Source organism: Lupinus angustifolius, chromosome LG15 (assembly GCF_001865875.1).
Source record: "Lupinus angustifolius cultivar Tanjil chromosome LG15, LupAngTanjil_v1.0, whole genome shotgun sequence".
NCBI lineage: Eukaryota > Viridiplantae > Streptophyta > Magnoliopsida > Fabales > Fabaceae > Lupinus > Lupinus angustifolius.
In genome coordinates this window covers 16,070,930-16,094,415 of record NC_032023.1, presented here as the reverse complement: position 1 = coordinate 16,094,415, position 23,486 = coordinate 16,070,930, and the positions used below count along the sequence as shown (strand labels likewise).

General features: G+C 31.9%; 3 protein-coding genes across 6 annotated transcripts; all 3 read left to right on the top strand.

The window, feature by feature from the left end:
* Window positions 797-3,784, top strand: LOC109328469 (ubiquitin-conjugating enzyme E2 10). Of its 4 annotated transcripts, none has more exons than XM_019561943.1 (5): window positions 797-1,002; window positions 1,082-1,167; window positions 2,201-2,328; window positions 2,787-2,891; window positions 3,409-3,784. In XM_019561943.1, exons 2-5 carry the CDS (start codon window positions 1,098-1,100, stop codon window positions 3,550-3,552), a joined length of 447 nt encoding a protein of 148 aa, XP_019417488.1. In that variant the 5' UTR covers window positions 797-1,002; window positions 1,082-1,097; the 3' UTR covers window positions 3,553-3,784. The 4 variants fall into 4 exon arrangements, with proteins under 4 accessions (XP_019417488.1, XP_019417492.1, XP_019417490.1 ...); XM_019561947.1 differs by having other exon boundaries at window positions 820-1,002; window positions 1,090-1,167; XM_019561945.1 differs by having other exon boundaries at window positions 820-1,002; window positions 1,079-1,167.
* Window positions 8,547-15,561, top strand: LOC109328539 (CSC1-like protein At1g32090). The gene is made up of 11 exons (XM_019562045.1): window positions 8,547-8,998; window positions 10,431-10,583; window positions 11,310-11,445; window positions 12,229-12,330; window positions 12,506-12,625; window positions 12,723-12,803; window positions 12,968-13,308; window positions 13,406-13,651; window positions 14,135-14,459; window positions 14,599-14,832; window positions 15,127-15,561. Exons 1-11 carry the CDS (start codon window positions 8,682-8,684, stop codon window positions 15,436-15,438), a joined length of 2,367 nt encoding a protein of 788 aa, XP_019417590.1. The 5' UTR covers window positions 8,547-8,681; the 3' UTR covers window positions 15,439-15,561.
* LOC109327499 (plastidal glycolate/glycerate translocator 1, chloroplastic-like) lies at window positions 19,774-23,197 on the top strand. Its single transcript, XM_019560669.1, has 7 exons — window positions 19,774-20,305; window positions 20,801-21,128; window positions 21,299-21,414; window positions 21,853-21,959; window positions 22,203-22,380; window positions 22,577-22,685; window positions 22,928-23,197. Exons 1-7 carry the CDS (start codon window positions 19,876-19,878, stop codon window positions 23,049-23,051), a joined length of 1,392 nt encoding a protein of 463 aa, XP_019416214.1. The 5' UTR covers window positions 19,774-19,875; the 3' UTR covers window positions 23,052-23,197.

Here is a 23,486-nt window from a genome sequence, read left to right as displayed (position 1 = left end):
CCATGCTACAATACCAGCTGCATGCAACCACGTCTTGAGGAGCGGAATAACCAATAGTGTCGGAATGGAAGATAAGGACCACACATTTTGGTGCTACTTTTTGATCTGAAAGGAGAAAAGAAAAGGATTGGATTTCGTAGATGAAACGCCAACTAAGGACCCACATCCAAGGGAAAATAATAATCTAGTAATTACTCTTTCCGTCCTTTTATTAATAAGAATCTTTTTGAATAGTGTAAGATGAATTAAATAAAATGATTATACTATTAATTTTGTCGCATAATTTTTAAACGTGTCTTTCATCTAAATTTGTTTTAGTTTAACCAAAAGTATATTTTATCTTCTGAATAAGAACTAATATTTTTTTAATATATATAGGACTATCTTAGCTAATAAATATCATTCACTAAAATCAATATAGGACTACCTTAGTTAATAAATATCATTCACTAAAATCAAACATAGGTGATTTCATTATAAAACTTATTGAATTTATCCTTTTAACTAAATTGAATAATTATCTCTGTTTAAATTTAATTAATATAAAATAATTAATAAGACGTTTGTCTAAAATGTAAGATCTTAAATAAACTAGAAAAATTCTGTAAATAATATTTGTTAAAGGATATAATTACATATCTTAAAAGAAATTAACTTCTGACTTATAAAGTTAGAGATATAAAATTAATATAAAACATTTTGATAACAAAATTAGAAGAAGAAAAAAGAAAAAAATCAAAACTAAAATAGAAAAGAAACTATTTATTTATTATTTATTATTATTAGAAGGGAAGGGAAAGGAGAAAGAGAGTGGATGGGATTGGTGAGAGAGGGCGCACACGTTTTATAAAATCAACATTTCCTTCCACAAATCTCACGCCATCTCTTCTATTCTCCTAATCACTTATTTGCGATTGTTTCTCTCCTCACAAGCCCAATTCCAATCAGGGCATAAGGAAAGGACGATCTCTGTTTTCTTTTTGCTTTTCTCTCACCACCTAGGTACCTATGATTATCATCTTTTTCATTATTTATATCTGTTATCTTTTTTATCTGATCTGATCTGATCTATTGATTTTAGATTTTGAGTTTTGACGATGGCTTCGAAACGGATCTTGAAGGAACTTAAGGATCTGCAGAAGGATCCTCCTACTTCTTGCAGCGCCGGTATTAATCTTTTAATTTTCTTATATTGATCTCTTTATTTTTTAATAAATAAATTAAATTGGTTGTGAAGTGGTTTAGATTTTGAGAATTGTAGTGATAGTCGTTCGGAGGGAGCGGTAATAAGGTCATTCAATGGTTGGATCGCAGATTCTTTGTGGTTTGTGTTGATGATGCTGTTTCGGAACTGGTTTTCGTAATTTCATATCATAATTTCTATCATAACTTGTTTGTGGATGTTAAAGTTTGTGTTCATCTATTATTATTATTATTATTATTATTGCCTGATCAATGATGAGATTATTATTGGCTTGATCTTTATTTTCTTATATGTGTTTTCGCTTGCTTGTGATCAAGGACGATTAGTGTTGTAATTTTACATACTGCGTTGTTTAGCACACAGATAATAACAGAATGAAATGGAGTGTTATGTTCTGTTTTATATGGTTATACTCTTTCAGTAAAATCAAAACGTTTCACGTTCTAGCTCCATGTCTTGTCCCGGTTTATTTATAAAACACGCCAGTCGTAGAACAAATTCATGAGTTATGTTTCTCTCTCCAGATCTAACACTTTTACCAAATGCTGTAATACATATATGTTATATTGTATGAGAATGGTGGAATTGTTATCAAAATTGACAATCTATGCGATCATTGGTATTTTATTAAGCTTGGATTATGATTACTCTTGTTTCTCATTTTGGTTACGTTTTGTGCTTTTTTGTCAACATGATAAAAGGCGCAGGGTTTTCTAATTAATCTTTGTCAAGTGCCTCAAAAATTTCAGAAGATTTTAACATGACATTGATCTTTAATTCTTTATTGTCAAACAGAAAACAATAAAAATTAATGAGACTTTGGATTATAAATACAGTGGGATTAATTGTTGGAAATTTATTAGCCTACTAATGGACAGCATTAGATGCTATGTTATGAGTTTTTATGTTATGAATTTGTCCAATGTAGCTATGCTGTTCGCATTCAGAAGAAAATTGTCTGCTTATCATTGTTTCGTCCCTTTTAAAATGATGCAGGTCCTGTTGCCGAAGACATGTTTCATTGGCAAGCAACAATTATGGGTCCTCCAGACAGTCCATATGCTGGAGGTGTTTTCCTAGTTACTATTCACTTCCCTCCAGATTACCCCTTTAAGCCACCCAAGGTTTGTATTTCATTCTAGCCTCTACTTCTGTAACATTTCTTCCCTGTCTCTAATTTTGGACCGTAATAGTTGTATGATAGTTGGTAATCTTCGGTACAGGTATGTTGTATGTGGTTACTTTACCAAAAATATGATATGTAGGGATATATTTATGTTTCCATGTTCTATACTAGTTCATTATCAATAAACTTTAATTATTTTTCTTCTACAACTTATTTAGTTTGGAGCTTTTTTGCGTTGGGGAGATCTATTAATAGTCATTGTTTCATTTAAACACACAAGTTTATAAAAAGATAAAAGTAATTGTAATACAAGGCGTATGTACTAGAGTGGACATTCTTATTAAAGCTGTACCTTTTGTATATATATCAACGAATTCTGTGTTGTATGGTATTGAGATCAAGAAGTAGCTCCTTCAACCAAGATATGCATACTCATGGATTGTAAATAAATGTCAGGTTGCATTCAGGACAAAGGTTTTCCACCCAAATATTAATAGCAATGGGAGCATTTGCCTTGACATATTGAAGGAACAGTGGAGCCCTGCTCTAACCATTTCCAAGGTTTGTTTCTTGATCACTTGACATGATGTGAACAGCTCTCATTCCTTGCAAGATATTTTACTTATCCTTCCAGTGTGATCCATCTAAGCTTAAATGGCACATCACAATTCCTTAGTTTTCATGTCAAACAATAATATTATAAGGCACATGATTAGTTCTCATTCCTTTAAATATTTTTACCCCTGCTTCCAGTGCAATCCACCTAACATTAAATGTCACATCACAATTTCCTTATATATATTGCCACATCATTGAATACCACGTGATTAAATGATGAAGAATCTTCTAATTAACACTGGATTGAAATTTAGATCTTCATATTTTTACACTATGTTGTTTGAATGGTTGATTTGCATGAAGTTTGGATTATGTGGTTAATTTTCATTGACTCCTATGAAAGGAGACCTTAATATGTGGCTGGCTACTTTTACAAGCAGATATTTTTGAACAAGATATTTTTTTAGGGTAGAACAAGATGTTGAATTGCACCTAACCATTTTTTCTTTTACATCTTTAGGTGTTGCTTTCGATTTGCTCCCTGTTGACGGACCCAAACCCTGATGATCCTTTGGTCCCTGAAATTGCCCACATGTACAAAACAGACAGGAACAAGTATGAATCAACTGCCAGAAGCTGGACCCAGAAATATGCTATGGGTTAAGTGATTTGTGGTTATGTGAGGGAGAGCCTTTTTACTTTCACTGTTTAGGCCTAAAACCCCCTCAATTGTATGAATATTTGTTATCTTCAATCAAAGAACGGATTATGTCTCCCCCAGGTAAAAGATTAATGGGGGGAAACGTTTCTTCTGCTATTTGTAATTTGTATTGCAAATGTTAATTTAAAACAGTGAAATTGTGGGCCAATTAAATGTTTGCTTAAAGTTTTAAACAGTGTTATATCATTTATGAATCCGTGCGTTAATGAAAGTTTGTAGAATTGAGGGTTTTATCTCACTTAGTGGATACAATCTTTGTCGAAGAAGGATAAGGAAGACTGGTGTAAAGGGGTAAATTTTTTGGTAATATAAGGGCACCTCCTTCGAGGTGTGAGGCTGATCCTCCTAACAATACTTCTCTATTAGGGAAAAGGTTGTTCATCCTGATGAAAGCTTTCATGCACCAGATGCCAAATTCGGTTCACGCTCACATCAGTTTCTTTTATCCTTACCGAAGTTGTAGCAGCAATTTCCCAACTGGGTTGCTAGTTGTCAAATCCTTTTCCATGTTTTTGCATTGATATACCGATTGATCAGGGGTTAATCAAACAAGTAAAAACATGTTCAAATATATTATGAACCTTCATTTAAATTGAGCAGGGTGAGTTTGCTCACTTTTAGTGTTGGAAATGTGGTTATTATCTTTTCCTCAACAATTGTGTAATAATTTATGTTATGAAATGAATCCAAAGGAGCAAAATAAAAAAAAAACCAAATGAGTCCGCATACAATTCTTCTTGTTTTTTTCAAGCTACCTGTACTAAAGTTGCTTATTTCCCATAAAATAAAAAGTAGCGATTTGTCATGATAAATTTTTATAAAAATAATCGTAAAAATTCAGCTGGATAAAGCTAATCCTATGTAAATTTAACCAAATTCCCTCATTAGCCACTTTTATTAACGGAACCGTGAGCTTGTTAAATAATGTAACCACTCTTAATTTAAGAAAATACATAGAAATCTGAAAGTTGAAGGATTAGACGTAAACCCTAATTCATTTTAGGGACAAACTTACTTTAGAGATAAACTCGAAGTTTTTCCACACGTATTAATAAACAATATAGAAGCGTTTAAAAGTACTCACAAATCACAATGGTAAAATAAGTGATTAAAATTTATTTTCCTATTTAGGTACTGATTTTATGTAAGATATTAAGTCTCCTACATATATGGGTGAGAAGGTACCCTAAAACAATAGTGTTGGTATATGAGAAAAAACAGTGATCAGTTGGTAGATTGACAAAACGAAAAATTGTTATGCCCCATAAGTGAGTCACCTTTTATAATTACTCAAATAAATAATGCAATATATGAATTAAGTAATTTTAAAATTTATTTTATTAAAAAATGAAGATATAATTCCGCTTCATGAGCTTGTAGTGCTGCTATTGATTAAAACAAGAAATTATCAATGAACATATAACATGCATAATGACTTCGTCAGAATCATCACATATCTAATTCTCTTTATGCAACAACAGATAAGTTTTCTGCTTGCTAAAGTTCTTTTTATAGCGTATTAATGATATAATTCATTCGAATGTTATAGTTCATTAATTAGAAAACTATTCTCCAAGCCTCGGTCATTGAGCCCATAATGAACTAAACAATGGCCCAATAATTTATGATTTGGATTGAAATTGGGAAACCCCATTCTAAGACTAACGACGTCCAACAAATAAAGAAGCTTGAAGTCCAACTTAAGAATCTCACTTCAATAGAGTTAGTTGAAGAGTGGAAAAAAGGGGACCACTCTGTCTCACAACGAGGGGATATAGTATCTCCTATCACACAATGTGTATTATTCTATATGTTATCAATTGTATTTTACTAAAAAAAATACTTAATAATTAAAATTTTAATTTAAATATATATTTTTCAATCAATCATAATAACAACTTATGATAGACAAAGTGATACATATTGTGGGCAAAATCCAACAAAGACACATGGTCCTTTACTCCCTGACCTGCAATGGGTGGTAGTGGCAGGTGAGGAAAGTGAAAACTGAGAATGCCTGCAATGGCAGAAGCCAAAAATAGTAAAATTCGCACTAACTTCTGCCATAATATTTGGTGTAATATTGAGCGTCTCTTTCATTTGTTATTTAATGTTACATCCGCATTTTTTCTGGTTCTGGATTCATTGGGAATTTATTCGTTACCATATTAAATTATGAAATATAGCCTATGTAATCAGTTTCTTATGCAAGATTTCAAATTCAAATCTTGTCTATGGAGAAATGTTTGTTCAAAGAGTTAGCACCATTATAATATGAATATTTCTCACTCCATTGTGATTGTCTTCAATACGAAATAGTTTTTTTCAAACTCTTTATTTTTTACACTTTGTTGCTTTTATAAAATACAATTATTGAATTTATACTTAAACTAACCTGTTTAATGTATCTAAATACGTCGTTGAATGTATTTCTATGTATAGCTATAAACAGATGCTGATCTCTTTAGGTGCAGGCCGGTGGGGGCAACTGCCCCCTTGAATTTAAAAAAAAGTTTAATATTATTTTTGATAAATTGTTTTAATATATTTACTTTATATGATTTAGTAAAATATTTATTGTACTCTATGAGTAGTTAAATTAAAACTCAATTTATTAATTTAGACAACAAATGATTCACAAATAATTCAATTATTCTATTTATGTTGTAATATAAAATCATACATCATTGTAGGCATGTAGCAATAGTAATTTTTTTATCATTGCACCTTTGAAAGTGTATTTTTGACTGTGTTTTTATTACCAAAAAATTTGTGAAATGATTCTCTTCATCACTCATGAATTCATCTAGTGTTTGTAAGTTATTTTCACCAATATTTTCTTGATGCAATATTCTTAATTCTTCAATTGATAATTTAATATTGCAGTATCGTTGCTTTGTACTATATACTGATTCAATCATTAATCAAGATAAATTTCTTATCGGTAATGTGGCGATTTATATGGAAAAATAAAATAACTGAAACTTTTACAGATGACTCAGTAATCAATGAATTCAAGTCTTTAAAAGTCCAAAAATGATAAAGTCAGAAATTGACATTTTAAATGAATGTATATTTTTCTTTAACATCTTTAGTTGTAAATTAATGTTATTTAGAATTAATCAAGATGAATTTCTTATTGGTAATGTGGCTATTTATATGGAAAAATGAAATAACTAAAACTTTTACACATGATTCAATAATCGATGAGTTTAAGTTTTTAAAAGTCCGAAAAGTGACATTTTAAAAGAATGTATATATTTCTTTAACATTTTTAGTTGTAAATGAATGTTATTTAAAATTAATAGCAAATATTTATTTCAATTCCTCATATTTTTCGACCTTATTAGTCTGGTTCTTCAAAAATTGAGAAACCCAAAATAGTCCCCAAAAATTTCAAATGTGAGAGTCAAATTATTCAATTTTAGGGTCAAATTTGTCTCTATTTGTTGTAAAAGATGCTAAAAATGATAAGTAGCGTTAATAATTAGACAAGATCTATTGATTTGTTTTAAAATTCTCTACCCGAAATTGAATATCGGGAAACAAATAAAATAAATAATAGATTAGATACAAAATAATTCAATCTTTGAAATAGTACAAAACATTTAATTACAATCTCACAATTTAAGGTAGGCTTGTTCAACAAAGTCCAATCTATGAAAATATTGTGAAAATAGGAGCTTTGCTATGTTGAATACCTTGAAAATAAATAAATAATAACATTTAACATTTAGTAATATCTTCATTATCCAAGTGTAAAAGAATTAGTATGAAAAGATTGTAAGAAGATTTAGAATGAATGAAATAAACAGCGGCCCAAGTAAATATTAAACAAACAAGGGTGACCCAGCAAGTGGTGTTGGTTCAACTGGGGCACACATTTTATTCTCCTTAAGTAAAGTTTTAGGTTCAAATCTTGTAGATGAAAAAAAATATTTGCTTAAAGAGTCAGCCCTATATATATGTAGATGTTTCTAACTCAGACATGATTGCTTGCAGTGTGAAGATACTTGTAAGAAACAAAAAAAACAAGCTTAACCCTAAAAGGCTTCGCTAGATCAAAAATGAAACGAATTAGTTAATTACTACAAACAAAAACAGAAAGAATACCAGAAAACGAGTGCCGCCTTTCTCTTTCTAATTCCCAAAATGCTCCCTTAACGCCACATGCAACACAGCTACTTCTTATGCCATCTCACATATCACAATCAAACAAACAAAAATAATGTTCTTTTTATATATGTGTCAATTACTCACGAACACGAATCTAGATAGTTATTGGTTAGAGGATTGTCTTGAGTTTCATTTTTTTAAATTCATAATAAGATAATTATTATTTGATAAAAACGTACAAATAGATTGAAGCTTAATTAAAAGCTAAGGTTTCCTCGTTTAATTTAAAGAAGGAGCAGGGATCAGTTTATGAACAGATTAATAAATATATATTTATAAATAAATATATAATATTAATAGAAAAATAATATATATTTATAAAATATTTAATTTAAAATAAATAAAATATTTATTAAAAAATAATTAAAAATAAATTAATAAATATAATGCTACTCTCACAAGTATTATAAGAAGGATTTGACATATATATAGATGGTATAACTTTTTTTACACTATCGTTGGTCACTATTTATATACTAATTATTATTAACTTTTAAATAAAAATAATACAAATTAATAATAAATAATATATTACAAGTATAAATAGACTATACATATTAAAATCTTATAACAATTGTTGTAAGTTATGATTGCTTAATAGTTGCTGTTACTACAAGTGAGTAATTTTATCATCCCTAACATGAGTGCAATCCAACTAATTCACACAAATTTGACATGAATGGTGTAGTTCCTAAATAAGCATACTCACACTTATTAAAAATCCATTAAAACTAATCTCACTAAATTCTGAAGTCTAAACAACAGTAGAAAAAACCCACTTTCCCTGCAATAAACAATTAATTTGGAGTTCCTCAAAAGTTCTTATATTCTTTGACTTCACTCATCCATCATCTTCTATTCTATCCATTCTTCATTTTCTTCTTCTCTCTCTTGCAATGGCAACCTTGGCTGATATTGGTGTCTCAGCTACCATCAACATACTCACAGCTTTTGCTTTTTTGCTTGCTTTTGCTATTCTCAGAATCCAACCAATCAATGACAGAATTTACTTTCCAAAGTGGTATATTAGTGGAGGAAGAACTAGCTCAAGGAGCAATACTGGCAATTTTGTGGGAAAATTTGTGAACCTTAATTTCAGAACTTACCTCACATTCCTGAATTGGATGCCTCAAGCTCTTAGAATGAGTGAGACTGAGATTATTAACCATGCTGGTCTTGACTCTGCTGCTTTTCTTAGAATCTATACCCTTGGGTACTCTCTTTTTAGCTCCTTTCTTTTTCAATTCGCTTAAAGTTTCAATCTTTATTCATTTTTCTCTCTCTGTATGGCTCACTTGTTGTTTCTTATGCTATTTTCAACAAAACGAATAATGGGTCTGATTTGTTTTTTCCATTTTTTTTGTTGCTCTGTTTTAGTTTTTTATCATAGACTCAATTCAACTTTTACACTCATAATGGGTTTAAAGTTGCAGTTTTTATTCAAACTTCTATATGTAGCCTCAATTGTTGTTCATCCTTCTATTTTTCAACAACACAACTCATAATGGGTCTGGAAATTTTCCAATTTTTTCTTTTCATTTTATTTGTTCAATATACTTAAATAGATAAGGAAGAAAAAATTATCTTCTTCTTCTGTTTCTGTGAATTGTGATCTTGTTTGTTGTGCAATTGATTGATGTAATGGATTGTTACGCAGCTACCATATTCTGAAAATTGTTCGGTAATAATTTCTAGTATAGTAGAATTGATTCTCAAACTACTATGCATTCCGGGTTTCATGTTTTAAGTTATCAGAGAGATTTGAGTCATGCCGTGTGGTTTTGTACTTTTGCCAACTTTCTTTAAGCACTTCCGTGTTAGTTTCACTTTGGGGTGTCATCCACGTTGTTACTTTTTCATCAAGCTTCCTTTTCCATTAAAGGCCCTTTTGATCATGATTCTATAAAATTGATTCCCCAATTTTGTTTTTTTTTTTTTTTTTGCAGAAACATTTTGTTAGAAGCTGGGAAATTCAGCTTCTAATTTCAGCTTTTATATTATCAGATAAATGTCTTTAGTAGAGCCTAATCAAACAAGCATACAAATGTCAAAAGTAGTTTTTTAATTAAAAATGTCCTTTTTTAAAAGCCTAAACAGACAAGCCCTGATTCTAAGGTGCTTGTCCACTTCTTGATCTAGAACATTCAATGTATGCCATCCCATCTTATATAGTATAATAACATTAAAAATGTTGTTAAAGCCAGTGATGCTGATGTGACACATATACTAGTGATATTCCATAAAACTAACTGATTTATATGGAGCAGCATTCAGGCATTGCCTTTTCCCACTCTAAGTTGACCATATTTGCACCATCTACCAATCTATCATTGTTTCAAGTTTTTTATTTTTAGAAAATTATCCTTAATTAATGAAGAGTGTGAGTAGGCAATTGACAATGTTATTATTTTCAGCATCAAATTGTGTCAATAGCCTCACCATTGAATGGTGTCAAGAGCATCTAAGAATTTCTCATGTCAGTTCTCTGTGTGAACCTTTTCTGTGGCATTTTAACTCTGTCTACTATATTTCATTTGATCCTTAAATGTTAATACCATTGTATGAAGTTGCTCATGACATGATTGTACCGGGCTTCTATTTTGCTATGTTAGGAGCTGACTAATTTTTTATCTATTATCACACAGCTTAAAGATTTTTGTTCCAGTGACAGTCGTGGCACTCCTCGTTCTTATTCCGGTCAATGTATCGAGTGGGACACTATTTAACCTAAAAAAAGAATTGGTGGTGAGTGATATTGATAAGCTATCAATATCAAATGTTCCACCTAAATCTATAAGGTACGATTTAAGATCCACGATGGTGCTTCATTCTCTTGGCATGAACTTCTCTTGTCACTTATGAATTAGAAGGTTGTTAGGAACATATAGCTGAAGCATATCTTATATTTGTCTCAGGATAAATGGGATGACAATAAATTAAAGGGCTGAGACTTAATGATTTTTGAAAAAAGAATTTCAACTGTTCTATTAGAACATGTTGTGTAGAGGATTGCCAATTTTTATGCTGTCCAATTATACATCTAAGGAAGGTTTTACTTCAATCTCCAAAAAGAAAACATGGGAGATAACCACTGTTTCCTACAACTTATCTTATCTGTCAAGTAACTTTTAATACTGAAAACCAATGATCACAGTTTCAAATCTGACTTCAGACAAATGTAACTTGATAATGTTAATTTTATTTCTTTAATGAGTTCCCATTTAATCATTCACTGTTGTAACAAAATTATGCATAACTATTTGGAATATCTAGCAAGTAATTGTCATGGGCTCGTGGCATTTGAGCAAATGTTTTAAGAAAAAAAGCTCAAACCATTCTTGGATCTAGTATATATAACTACAACTTTTCTCTTCATCTCTCTCCCTTTCTCATTTTGGACATTTAATCCAAACCTTTCATGTTTAGTTTCAACGTCTATTATGACGTGCAATAAATTTTCATGATACCATGTTTTTTGTCACTATTTATATTAGTTGTCTAACACCTTTAATTGTAAATTTTAGGTTTTTTGTTCATATAGCACTGGAGTACCTGGTCACCATATGGGTTTGTTTCCTGCTCTACAAAGAATACAATAATGTATCAACTATGAGATTGCAATTCTTTGTCTCACAACGCAGGCGTGTGGAGCAATTCACGGTGAGCTGGATATAATTAAGATTGTTACTTTTTCTTGAGCTTCTTATCATTTTCTCAATTACAATGTGAAGTATATTTTAGTGTGCATCTGTGTGTTACAGTAAGGCTTGCATTGTTCTTGGGACCAGTATATTTTTCATGCGTTAGAAATCATTTAAGTTCTTAGACATCATTTACGTCACTCTGTAATAAAGTTACTTTCATCCCCAACTTGGCACATAATAGTAAAATCTCGGAGCAGAAATAACCTTAGCTTAGAACTTCCAGTTCAGAACTGGCTTTATGTGCATGCGACTTATTGTATATCCCACTGCCTTTGTATGTTTGTAATTTTTTATTTTTACTGGTTCAATGTATTATCGCACAGTTTCCTACCCATGATGGTTTCTGATGATTCTTGTATAATTAAACAGTGCATCATGGTTTTTAGCGAGAAAAGTATTTGGAAAAGCATAAATGAATCTGCACTTCCCTAGTTCCATACCTGAATACTGATAATATTGTTTGGCTATGGTTTTTTACTTCTTCACAAGGAAACAGTTTTCAGTTTCATACTTTCTAGCTTTGAACCCTCTTTCTTGTTCTTGAATGGATTGTTCTTTGAACTCCATTGAAGGTATAACGCATGGTAGTGAGAATGATGCTTAAATGTTTGTTTTACACCTATATTAAACTCTTGCATCAAAGATGTAATGGTTTTATATTACTTTTAATGCTGATTTCCCCCTCTAATATGCTTTGAGTCATATTTTTGAATCTTCAGGCTTTACTTTCTTGTTGCAGGTTGTTGTCAGGAATGTCCATCATACTCATGGGCACTCAGTTTCCGATTCTGTGGATAACTTCTTTCAAACTAACCATCCCAATCACTATATTGGACACCAGGTAATAAGTTTTATTATATTCTTGATTCAGGAAATTTATTAAAGATACATTAATCAAGGAATAGTTTGAATCGAAGTCTAATATTTCTACTGGTACTAATGTTAATGTATTTTAATTCAGCATACTCTTTATTTGCATTATATCATAGTTATATTGTTGAGCATTCATTTTTCAGGCTGTCTACAATGCAAACAAATTTGCTAGATTAGTGAGAAAAAGAAATGGACTTCAAAATTGGCTGGACTATTATCAGCTTAAGTCTGAACGGCATCCCGACAAGAAGCCAACTGTCAAGGTACGCAATTGCTATGAACTCAAGCAGTTTCTTAAGTGCCTTAAAAATAATCTGTTGGGACCCTTGATTGGATATTGTTTTCTCTTCTCATTTTCAGTTAGGATTTTGGGGTCTTTGGGGCCGGAAAGTTGACGCTGTTGAGTATTATAGACGCATTATTACGGAACTTGATAAGATGGTAAGTCATGTCTGTTTCTCTTTTCTGAAATATGTTAACTTTTCATATTTAATTCCTCTTTTGTTCTTAAAACTTGTAAGGTAACATGTCCGTATTCTACGAGTTGCATTTCTCTTATTTCTGTTGAGGTGCTTTGACATAGCTATACTTCACATCACATGCAGATGATATTGGAGCGGCAGAAAATCATAAAAGATCCCAAATGTATTTTGCCCGTCGCTTTTCTTTCATTCAATTCACGTTGGGGAGCATCAGTTTGTGCTCAAACCCAACAAAGCAAAAATCCAACGCTGTGGTTGACTGATTGGGCTCCAGAGCCGCGTGATGTTTATTGGCAGAACCTGGCCATACCTTTTGTTTCTTTGAGCATTCGAAAACTGATAATATCATCATTAGTGTTTGCTTTAGTATTCTTCTACATGATTCCCATTGCTTTGGTGCAATCCCTTGCAAATTTGGAGGGTCTTGAAAAAGTTGTTCCTTTCCTTAGACCAGTAATAGAATTGTAAGTGATAACCCACTTCTTACTTTTAGACTCTAGATCGTGATCAGTGGCCTACAATTATCTTATACTAAACCTCAGATTTTTTTGGCTTTTGCAGGCAATTCATCAAGTCCTTTCTTCAAGGTTTTCTTCCTGGTTTGGCTCTCAAATTATTTTTGTATGTTCTTCCTTCAATTCTGATGATCATGTCAAAAATCGAGGGACATATTGCATTGTCAACGCTGGACCGGAAGACATCAGCAAAATATTATTATTTTATGCTGGTGAATGTTTTCTTGGGAAGCATAGTGACTGGAACTGCATTTGAGCAGCTGCATGCTTTCCTTCACCAATCACCTACAGAGTATACCTTCTATACAATTTTTACTAGACTATATCTGATTCTCCATGTTCATAAAAATGTTTGTACTAGATTTGGTAACTTTCCAATATGCAATTAGGCATGGTTGAACTTTTTTAAGATGCTTCCTGTAGAGATTTTAAATCCAGAAAACATATATTTTGTTTAATTGAAGTCTAAGACCCATGCAGAAAACATATTTTGTTTCAATTTTCACTTTGATATGTACTTTGAACTTTGTGCTAGTGTATTAAAAAGACTAATTTTATAGTCACTTTGTGCAGTAAAACTTTTGTACAACTACTGGAGCATTTTGTTTATATTTATGACATTAAATACCATAATCTGTTGTAACATAACCATCGATTTTTACACCATATTTGGTAATTGTTTCATTGCCTTAGGGGTTTACTTATCTCTTTAATAATTAACTCATACTTATTATCTCAATGTGACTAATCTTCATGAATTTAATTTTTATTATAGGATTCCTAGAACAATTGGAGTTTCCATTCCGATGAAGGCTACATTTTTTATGACATACATAATGGTTGATGGATGGGCTGGAATTGCTAGTGAGATCCTGAGATTAAAGGAAATGATTATATATCATCTCAAGAACATGTTCATAGTTAAAACTGAGAGAGATAGAGAAAAGGCCATGGACCCGGGGAGTGTAGACTATAAGGAAACTATTCCAAGTCTTCAACTATACTTCCTTCTTGGAATTGTGTATGCTGTGGTGTCTCCTGTTTTGCTTCCTTTCATACTGATCTTCTTTGCCTTCGCATATTTGGTTTACCGTCATCAGGTCAGTGTCTCTTCTAGTATGATAATTTGTATGAAGGTTCATGAGCTTATAACATCTTTACCTACAAATGCAATGATAGAGGATGGTGTCATTTACTATATCACTTAAATATATATGTGTATGATGTTTATTTATGCAGATAATCAATGTCTACAATCAACAGTATGAAAGTGCTGCTGCATTCTGGCCACATGTTCATGGCCGCATTATAGCGAGCTTGATAATATCCCAGCTTCTTTTGTTGGGCCTACTTAGCACTAAAGAGGCGGCTAAATCTACACCTTTGCTTGTCATCTTACCAATACTGACATACGCATTTCACAAATACTGTCAGAGTCGTTTCGAGCCAGCATTTAGGCAGTACCCGCTTGAGGTATGACAATCACTCAACAATAGGTCAATATTACTAACAGTAATGTCATAGGAATGTGCAACCATTATTTTTCAACTCTCACAGGGATATCCAACTATCATTTTTTTCCCATTAGAAATTGTCAACTGGGAAAGGTTACCAACCTTTGAAGTTTGCACTATAGAATTCTTTGGAGGTGGCTAGGCTACATACTATGTGATAGCAAAAATGTTGTTATTTTTGTAGCCGACTCCACCTACTGACACTAAGACTTGGTTGTCGTCTGAAACTGATGTCTTCTGTTAATGGATTCAGGAAGCAATGGCAAAGGATTTGTTGGAGAAAACCACAGAACCTGAGTTGAACATAAAGGCATATCTAGCAGATGCTTACTTGCATCCAATCTTTCAGTCATTTGAGATAGAGGAGCATGAGTTAATTGAAGTGAGAGTAGATAAACAACAAACTCAAGTAACTAGTCCTTCATCAAATGACACTACTTCTCCATCCTCATCCCATTATCATCATCATCTACCTTCTCCACCACCCTCTCCACCCCATGATGACTACCCAGGTTTTTTCCACCATGTTCCTCATTATGGCTATCAGTATCAACTTGAACCTTAGAACTAGTGCATAACAATTACCTAGTTGCTTTAACACCCTTTACATAAAATTTAAGTGAAATATAAACTTAGATGTGCTTTGACATTTTAACCATTGCAAAATGTAAATTATTATTCTCTTAAATGTAAGTGTGATGGTTTCCTTTAAATATCAGGTGGCAAAAGTAGGCAGAATTTAATTATAGCTGCTAGAAAGATATCATGTTTTTTTATTTTGTTTGTTTTCTTATATATTAGCCATATTAATTTCTTCTAATTAATTGGGTTACCCTTGTTGAGGGATCCTTACCTCAAGGTCGAGGGTTCAATTCCTGATAGCGACATTTGTACATTTGTTGAGAATGACAACCACAAACCCAAAAAAGACTAGTTCCTTATCCTAGAAGGTGAGAATATATCCTTGGTAGTACCAAAAAATTGGGTTACCCTTGAGTGTTGCTATTGTGCAAGTAATTCAATGCACAGGAAAGGAAATCATTCAACTAATAATTTGTGGTTAAATTTGGACATGAGATATTATGATTCAATGCCTATAATTATTTTTAACTTGAAACTCCTCCTCCCATAATTTAATGTTACTAGTAAAGAGGCAAATTAGTTCCTAAAATATTAACGTGCTTATTAAATAGAGTGTGATATTTTACATCCATAAAATGCCAAAATAACAAGAATGAAGGAAATAAAATTACTTTCATATAGATATCACAATAAACAACCAATAGATTGCGGTAATTAACACTCTTCCATGCATGCTCACATTTTTCTTTAAGCAAGTTAATTTAATAAATAATGTAAACATACAATTCCATGGTTTAAGGCTCGACTGGATCAGGCGAGGGTTTGACTCCTGGAGCTGGAAGCGACACTTGTTTGGCAGGGACAATTATAATACTGAAAAGAGGTTAATTTCTTATTCAAAAGATGAGAGAATACCCTTAGTAGTACAAAAAAGAATACAATTTGAGCTCTAACTAACATCATCACCCATGTTCCAATAACATCCCACTAGAATGCGATGTTTTGCATGTATGGTTTTTCGTATTTCTTGTTACACAAGAAAGTTCAGGTAAGTTGGTTTCTGAGATGTTTGTGATGTTTAGGTAAGTTGTTTTCTGAACTACATAAATGCAGTATAACCAATCCCAAAAAGCTTTCTTTATTTGTGGCGTAGTTGGCAATATATCACCATTCACCACTATTCTGAGATAGATTTGTCTGTATATATAGAAATTTCATGCACTATTTTTGCTAAGCATATTAAGCACTTCATTTACTTATTGTGTAACTGCAAAAGCTTTTATATTCAAATGCATAGGTATAATGCATATGTAACTCAGTTGAACAAGTGAATTGCTTGTTGGATTCATGGATTGATTAATTCAACTAGTTTCTCAGTTAGAATGGCATAAACTGTGTAGTAAAAATAATACTAAGAAATTATGGATTTTGATGGAGCTTGTAGTAAAAAAAATCCATCAGCATAATATACAATAAGCAAATCCTAGGCCCGCTAGATCCCCAGAATTACCAAAAGGTCAATGTTCGATTCCTATGAGCGACATTTGTTGGGAGGGGCAACCCACACTCCAAAATGGATTAGTCATTGCTCAAAAAAGGTAAGAAATACTCTCGGTAGTTACCATATTTTAAAGGCCTTGCATGCCTAATACAAAAGATAACATTTTAGGAAGCATGATTACATTTTCCTATAACATTTGTCTGCATATAGCATGATCTTCAATCATTGGGCTATTGGAGGCACATTTTCTTTTACATTTCAATTAACTTTTACCCAATTTATGTATTGGATATATAGTCATATATGGCATATGATATGGTACATATTTCCGTTAGCTGCTGCTAACACTTCATTGAAAGTAAGAACTATATCCATCAGATGATTTATACATTTTTAGATCCTCAAATTTATTTCTCAGATGTCTTATGTCATCTTAAAAGTAAAGTTTACAGTTTAAATCTTAGAATTTTAGCTAATAATCATTAGAATAAAACCATCTTCCATACTAGAGAAATATTCATTTTCCTTTTAATTTTAAGAATAAAAATATCGTCACACTATAAATAAAAATGATATAAGTGTCATTGCATTTTATATTTTTATTTTATTTTTCGTTCCACTTTGCTCTTCATACTAACTCATAATAATCACTACTAACCAACAATCCAAAAAAAAGACAGAGGTAATTTGCATAAATTTACACGTAAGTTCTAATCTTATAACACGGCATTATCATTTCGTTTGTTTGTATAAAAAAGAAAGAGATAAGGGAGACAGGGGAGAATATGTGGAGAAAATGGAGAGGTGTTTCATGAAGTAGAAATTGGGGAGGGAAGAACAAAAGAACAAAGGAACAGTTACATGTTGTGAAGACGATTTTACCCTCTCTCTTTAATTTCATGTGCTAATTCATGAAATAATATTAAAGATAACATCTTATTCAAAAATAATGTTATTTCTATCGTATAAATCCACTCGACTTTTAAACTTTTCACTCTTACCACTTGATCACCTTATGACTCCCCAAATCTTCTCATCAACTAAACATAATATTTAAAAACTAAAAATGATCATCTTGTATTCTTTCTCACAATATTATAATATATATATTATAATAATTGATGATCAGTAAAATATTTCTTATCAATAACATATAAATGCTAAAATACGATATTCGAGTATTGTTTCCAAGATGACTAATGACTTCAATTTCTGATAGCGACATTTGTTGGGAGGGAGACACATGTTTTAAAATGAATTAGTTCATTACTTAAAATGTGAGGAGATATATTTAATAATATTAAAAATAGATTGGGTGAAAGCAAACCTACTCGACATTTTTACCCATTTATTATTTAATAATTTCCTTTCCATTAATAACTATAAAATAATTGTTAAAAAATATGCTAGAAAGTATTGTTTTTTAGTGTCACTCCAACCAAGGTGATGATTTCCTAGCAATGGTAACACAACCTAATAATACTTAGGGTGGCCATAAATACATGAATCTAATTTAGTGGTTGAACCCATTTTGGGAGATTCTGATTCATGTTTATTTCTTAACCCAATTTGAATTTGTTATAAGTGATAGTCATCCCAAACTCGAGCTCACCTCTCACACATATATATATATATATCATGATTTTATGAAACTATCTGTGTATAGGAATTAAAGAAAGTCAAAGTCGGATCCAGTAAACCTAATAAAAACGAAACTAATGCTTATTTTTCAATCCAGAAGAGTCAGATTTGGGGTTCAAATCAACCCAACTACTAGCTAATCTTATTATTTTATACACACACAAAAAAAGAAAAAATGTGTATACATGAGTAAATATTTTAGAGTGTAATATCTATTTTTTGAGAGTATAGAAAATTATATATAGTCGGTGCATATTCATCATTTAAAATTTTAATTTTTTGAAGAGTTAATGATGGTTAAGAATGGAGATTAATGGCGAATGCTAAAGTAACACTGCAAAAAACTCTTTTACTGTTTGGATGTACATCTTTTTCTTAATATTTTATACATTGTTACTGTATTATTTATAGTTTACTTTCGTGTTGACATAATGGGTAATTCTTTTATAAAGATAAAATAGGGAAACACAAAATATTCAATAGGTAATTCTTTTATGTTTATTAGTGTTAATGTAGATAAAATAAACATGAAATTAGAAGTTATAAAAGATAAAATAGGAAAACATAAAATATTTCATATGTAATTTTTTTATGTTTATTAATATTAGTATAAATAAACATGAAATAAAAAATTATAAAAAAATTATAAAAGATTAAATATGAAAATATAAAATAATTCAAACTAATTATTTTATGTTTTCCTTTTATTATTAAGTGGTATAAATATGTTTTTACCCTTTTAAAAAGAAAATACAAATGACTTCTGGTTAGATGGGACAGGAACAAAGACATAGTCATGAGACAGGTCTTCCCTATAAATCTTTCAGGTGCATTGAGATAAGGGAAACATGTCAGATGGTGAAAGTTCTAGTTTTTTTATGATGGAGATCATTTGTCTCAAAATGTGTCTCATTCCATGTTCCAAACTAATTAGAATGCTTCATTTTATTACTTTTTGCTTTTAAATTTTTTTATTTTATACACATCCTAATATATGATTGGCTTGGGACATGAATTGAGACAATAGACAAGCTGTCCCCATCCATTTTTTCTAGTCCACCAAGATTCATTGTGGGTCCCCAACATCTGACAGAAATGTACTGTGACAAATAACCTTAACCACCCTTGCTTTCTATGGTGACACCTTTACTACACTCGCCAATAGCTCCTTATTTTCTGTTCTGTAACCCACACTCTCTCCCTCTTTTTAAACAACCTTTTCAACTATGATTCCCATTATCCAAATCTCTTCTCAATTTCAACACCACCTTCTTTCACATGGCTTCCCAACAAAACGACCAAAGTTCTCAGCTTTACACAAAACTCCATGATCTAGAATCTGGGGTCCCACCCATTCTCACCTCAACCATGCATTCTTCTGTTTTCCCTTGTGTTCTTAAAACTCTGAATTGTCTTTTCTCCTTGGGACTCATCTTCTTCATTGATGGGTTTTTGAAGAAAGTCTTTGCATTTGTTGAAGTTGAGTTATTTGGTGATTTGATGGGGATGATATTTATCCTTATCCTTTTGATCACTCTTTATTGGGCTTCTCCATCTTCAGCTTCTCTTTTCGCTTCTCTCTTTGAACCAGGAGTCTTTTTCATTCACAAATGGCTACCATTGTTCTATGCTCCTTATTTGGTTATACTTCCCCTTTCATTGAAGGACATTCCATCTTCTTCTGGCATCAATGTTTACCTTGCTCTAGGTACATTAGTGTCTTGCTTATTGTTGACTTTTGTTTTATTATTATTATTCTGGTTTCTTCCATTAAACTGTGTTTTTCATGTTGATGGAAGAAGCTGCAAATTATGCTGTTTGAGTTTAGTGCATTCACCAATGAGATGTTAATTAATATTGGAATGTGTTGATTCATTAGTAGCTTATAGATTACTGGTTAAGACATCATTAAATATAATTATATTGTTATTATCATCATGGATACTGTTTCAAACAATTTAACATGTTTCTGATAATTGAATGACTTGCATTAAATCTAAGAATTCTCAATTAGTAGATGATCTGTGTAAATGTTCTTTGAGGTTAGAGGTTTGCCATGCCTTGTAATGGAATATGACTCACCTTGCCCTTAATAAACTAACAAAACTGTTTTTCTTCTTCTCATTGTTATGATTATGTGCATATGTTATTGTAATTAAATGTTTGTTACAATTTGATGGTTGGACTTGTTAATGTTTTGCAGGGCTAGGACTTGTGGCTTCACTTCCTGTTATTGGCTATATAGCTATCCTTGTAACTGAAAATTTGAAGACAGGCTTCGAAGAAAGTGAAGATATGGAAAATCCTTCTCCAGATTCTGCTCAGCCTGAGCAAAGCCTATCGACAATTTATGGCGAGCCTATGGGAAAGTCCTCGACCTTTTCTTCCATTGGAGTGTGGGCTTGGACTGGGATTTTCCATGTATCATTTGTCGCTTCGTTATTTTACCCAACAGCACTCGGGACGAAGGCCAGGACGTGCATTCCATTCTTGCTTGCATCCTCGGTGTTAGGCCACATTGTTGGTTCTAGGTAAGCATCCCTCTTACACTACTGCATTGGTTGGTTCTGGGGATAATTTCTTTGTCTTTGTTTGTTTAGAGATTTATATGAGGAAAAAAGGTAACAGTCTCATGAAACAACTTATTATCATTTAGTTTTAATCCACTATTGTTTGTCCTTTGTCTTTATTTTTGTTTCAGATTGCCATCAAAGGTGAAGAAGGTGTTCAATCCAGTAATTTTCTGTGCAGCATCTACAATTCTAACAGCATATGCTTTTGGGTGTTTTACCAAGTCAGGGCTTGATTCTGTTCTAGGTACAGTTAAGATTCAACTATTTAATTTGCATATCATATAAGGTTTTCTTTCTTAGGTAGCCAACTTCAATAAGGAAAAAAAATCAGTTCAAAATTGGTACTTATAAACTTCAATTGAAGATACATTAGGATTTACCATAAGCATTTATGGTTGCTTCCATTCCTAATTAAGTATTGAGTAATGAACTGTGCAAATCTGATATGTTAAACCTTTTGCTTGGAGGATGAGTTAGTCAAAAACACAACACTATGTCAAGGTATTGTTGAGCTAAGCATAAGCTTACTTTATTTGGTTTGATTTACAGCCTGACATTATAGTAATGAATAATTCTATGCTAAATGGATTTCCTTTTATTTCGCCAAGCATGTTGAAAAATTATGAACGAATACTATGTAATGACCTAGCTGTGTTACCGATTCTTCTTTCGATTCTGGCAGGGCATTATGTTACAAATTCATCATCTAATCCTGGAGCTGGTGACATTCTAATGGGATTTTTGGGACCTGTTTTGCTCTCCCTTCCCTTCTGTATGTTCCAAACACAGGTAACATCTAGGTTTGTCAATAAATAGATCCTATAACATAGCAACAACATAAAAAAAGAAAACAAGTTCAATATATTTTCATTACTTCGCAAGCTATTTCTTATGTTTTTTTGGCAAAAATAGGGAAGTAGCAATCAATCATAAACCTGCCAATGCTTGATATGTTTTTAATGATTGCTGATTAATTAATACCAGTTCAGTAAAGTGAATTGTATAAAACCAATGTTTTATATGTTGATTCAGCTTGTGGAGAGGCATTACTCGAAGATTCTCACCTCCATGATCATTTTTCAAGTAAACGTTATGTTATCGGTTTTCCTTGTTGGACCTCTGCTTGTACTGGAACCATGTTTAACTGACTCCATTCTGCCCAAATGCCTAACTGTGTTGTTGGCTCTATTCGTCATTTCTTTGTTTAAAGGTAAATCTTATGTCTGCACAGCTACTATACACTAATACACTCCAATCATCATGTCTGCCGCGAATCTAAATTGGACCCGATGGACTAAATTGAACAGAAGTTACTCAGAGTTAGTTTCTTTCAAAGGGTACCGCCCCCTTCCCAAAACAAAAGATAATCCAATTTTATCTTTGAACTTTTACCATGGCGTCTGCAGGTGCGAACTCATCTGTCGCAACAGCTTCGTTTGTAGTGAGTGCTGTGTTTGGAGCAAATTATGTGCAATCAACATTTCTTGATTCCATTACAGGAATGCCACCATTTAGGTAAATTTACAATTCATATATCATTCACTTGACCAAGAAACCGTAACCATTGCAATCCAAATTCCAACTATCATCATAAGTCTAATTTTGAATGTGCATTGTATCAAATCTTGCTAGGTAGTAACTTAGACAAGGAAAAATAGTATTTATTGCAGAAACATACTATTCAAGTAGTTAAATAATTTTCTTCTTCAAACATTATATACTTATTTTACTTTGCTATTGAATTAATTCTTTTACAGTGTCTCAGACTTTGGAATAGCACCTTCACCTGCCCAGGAGCCTAGGACTCTTGTCACAATCATTGCATATGTTCTGAAGTGTTTAGTTTTTGTGGGTGAAAGGATGAATGGTGTATTTGGGTGATCTCAAAATGTCCAAAATAAGCAAAGTTTTCTTAATATTTGGGTGATCTCAACATTTCTCAATATGTCCAATGCATAAAGAGACTAAATTTAGTGGAATAGTTTGGTACTATATATATGATGGAATAAATCACCCGCTTATGAATAGTGTTGAAATTGTCAATTTGGGTTTTCATATGTTTTTATGATTATGTCCTAAGACTTATCTTTATTACATCCCATGTCCTAACTATCATGAAGGTTTGAAATGTGCAACAATATGGAAAAATTAAGCAGATTTGGTGGTTTTGGCAATTATGGGGAGAAATTAATGTAATTATTGTAGTTATAGTAATCAAATGTTTGACTTAAAATCCAAAGAATTAATTGGGGGGAAAAAGAAACAACATAATTGGAAATGCATTTAAAAAAGTATACATGGCACAAAAAGGAGAAC

What these genes read in the sequence shown, in the direction of transcription:
- LOC109328469 (XM_019561943.1), top strand. Translation starts at nt 1,098, where the DNA reads ATGGCTTCGAAACGGATCTTGAAGGAACTTAAGGATCTGCAGAAGGAT. An exon ending in ACCCCTTTAAGCCACCCAAG is followed by an intron (nt 2,329 to 2,786) that starts GTTTGTATTTCA and finishes AATAAATGTCAG; the next exon opens with GTTGCATTCAGGACAAAGGT. An exon ending in CTGCTCTAACCATTTCCAAG is followed by an intron (nt 2,892 to 3,408) that starts GTTTGTTTCTTG and finishes TTACATCTTTAG; the next exon opens with GTGTTGCTTTCGATTTGCTC.
- LOC109328539 (XM_019562045.1), top strand. Translation starts at nt 8,682, where the DNA reads ATGGCAACCTTGGCTGATATTGGTGTCTCAGCTACCATCAACATACTC. An exon ending in CTTAGAATCTATACCCTTGG is followed by an intron (nt 8,999 to 10,430) that starts GTACTCTCTTTT and finishes ATTATCACACAG; the next exon opens with CTTAAAGATTTTTGTTCCAG. An exon ending in TTACGGAACTTGATAAGATG is followed by an intron (nt 12,804 to 12,967) that starts GTAAGTCATGTC and finishes CATCACATGCAG; the next exon opens with ATGATATTGGAGCGGCAGAA.
- LOC109327499 (XM_019560669.1), top strand. Translation starts at nt 19,876, where the DNA reads ATGGCTTCCCAACAAAACGACCAAAGTTCTCAGCTTTACACAAAACTC. An exon ending in CAATGTTTACCTTGCTCTAG is followed by an intron (nt 20,306 to 20,800) that starts GTACATTAGTGT and finishes AATGTTTTGCAG; the next exon opens with GGCTAGGACTTGTGGCTTCA. An exon ending in ACAGGAATGCCACCATTTAG is followed by an intron (nt 22,686 to 22,927) that starts GTAAATTTACAA and finishes ATTCTTTTACAG; the next exon opens with TGTCTCAGACTTTGGAATAG.